General features: G+C 41.7%; 1 protein-coding gene across 1 annotated transcript; it reads right to left on the bottom strand.

Annotated features, from left to right (window-relative positions):
• Positions 1 to 216: 216 nt before the first annotated feature.
• LOC116908917 (olfactory receptor 1468-like) lies at positions 217 to 1,173 on the bottom strand. Its single transcript, XM_032912374.1, has one exon. It carries the CDS (start codon positions 1,168 to 1,170, stop codon positions 217 to 219), a length of 954 nt encoding a protein of 317 aa, XP_032768265.1. The 5' UTR covers positions 1,171 to 1,173.
• Positions 1,174 to 1,963: the final 790 nt, after the last annotated feature.

The following is a 1,963-nucleotide window of genomic DNA, read 5'->3' on the forward strand; positions in this document are numbered from 1 at the left end:
TATATGACACACTCAACCTCAAATTGGCAAATTGTGTGAGATGCAGTTATTCTATACACTAGTACTATTTCTGGAGACACATTAAAATTGAAAAACCCTGAATAATTTCACTTGATAAGTGAGTTTTATGATGGGAAGAAAGGATATACACTAATACTCATATGTCAATGTTAAAATATTACTGAATACATTATTTTTAAATCCCAATGTTTACCATCATAGGCAGAAAAGAATTTTCTTCTTGCAAAGAACTCTAATTAGGGCCCCCTTTATGTCTCTGTTCCTCAGGCTGTAGATGAAGGGGTTCAGCATGGGAGTCACCACTGTGTACATCATAGCCATGACAGTATCCTTCACAGTAGAGTTATTAGCTGATGGACATAAGTACAGACCAATGACTGTCCCATAGAACAGTGACACCACAGACAGGTGGGAGCCACAGGTGGAGAGGGCTTTACGGATGCCTCGAGCAGATGGAACCTTGAGAATGGAGGAGACAATTCGGACATAGGACACAATGATGAGAACAAATGGAATGACAAGGATGATGCCTCCCATGACAAATATCACCAACTCATTAACATGGGTGTCAGAGCAGGACAGCTTCAGCAGAGCAGACATGTCACAGAAAAAGTGGGGGATCACATTGTCCTCACAGAATGACAATCTGGCCATGAGCAGGGTGTGCAGCATGGCATGGAAGGTGGTTAGCACCCAGGACAGCACCACCAGACTCACACAGAGCTTGGGGCTCATGATGCTCATGTAATGAAGGGGGAAGCAGATGGCCACATAGCGGTCATAGGCCATGGCCACAAGCAGGAAGCTTTCAAGGTCTGCAAAAAACAGGAAAAAGTACATTTGTGCCAGGCAGCCTGCATAGGGGATGGATGGAACTTGGCTCTGCATGTTCTGCAGCAACTTGGGCATCGTGACAGAGGAAAAGCAGAGATCAGAGAAGGACAAGTTGCTGAGAAAAGAATACATGGGTGTGTGGAGATGGGAGTCCAGGTGAATAATGCTGATGATAAGAAGGTTCCCTAGAACAGTGGTGAGGTACATGGACAGGAACAGGGCATAGAACAGAAGATGGTGCTCCATGGGGATGGGCAGGCCCAGGAGGAGGAACTGGGAGACAGCAGTTTGATTCCTTTCTGTAGTACCCTGCATCTAAGATATTTAAGAGAAAAATAAAAAAGACCTTCAATATACAAATAAAAGCAAGTATGTGTTCATGACAAAGTAACTATGAATGTGTTCTACAACATTTAATCTCATTTTCTCATTGAAAGATGAATCTCCAATCAGAAATACACCATGACTAAATTCCAGCCACCCAGCACACTTTTTTCCATTAGTATTAGAAACAACATTGACTCTTCACTTCCATCTAAAACATACTTATGGGTTAGCTCTGTGGTTTCCAGGTCTCCTGATGATGCTATGGCCATTCACTCTCAGCAGCTACAATTGGCTGTTTTCCTAACAGTGTGTTCCATATCACTGTTTCCTGGAGCATTTTCCTGAACATCCTTGTAATAATATAGCTCCAGCCTTCAAACTGCTCTCATGGCATCAGGTGCCACCTAAGCTTCAAGGGCCCACCTACCTCCTTCACTAACCCACCATCAAGTGCTTAGTGATTGACTCCTCCTAGACTTATAAAGGCCATATTCAGAACAACAGACTTCATTTCCCCCTGGCCTTTCCCCAACCCACTCCTCCATCTTTTATATCTCAAAATGAAAGGAAGCTAGTCTTAAGTCAGAATCCCAATAGTTTTCTTTCTTATATTTGTTTCTCTAGCAATCTACAAAATCCTATAGGTTCTGTGCTGCTTTTTAACTGTATCTTTTCTATCCCTGATTCATTATTCCCTTCCCACTTCTTTTCTCTTCTTTATGCTCTTTTAGTTTTTTATTAATTTAGTTAATTCTTTAGTAATTTGATTCATATATATATA

This window comes from Rattus rattus, chromosome 9, assembly GCF_011064425.1.
Source record: "Rattus rattus isolate New Zealand chromosome 9, Rrattus_CSIRO_v1, whole genome shotgun sequence".
NCBI lineage: Eukaryota > Metazoa > Chordata > Mammalia > Rodentia > Muridae > Rattus > Rattus rattus.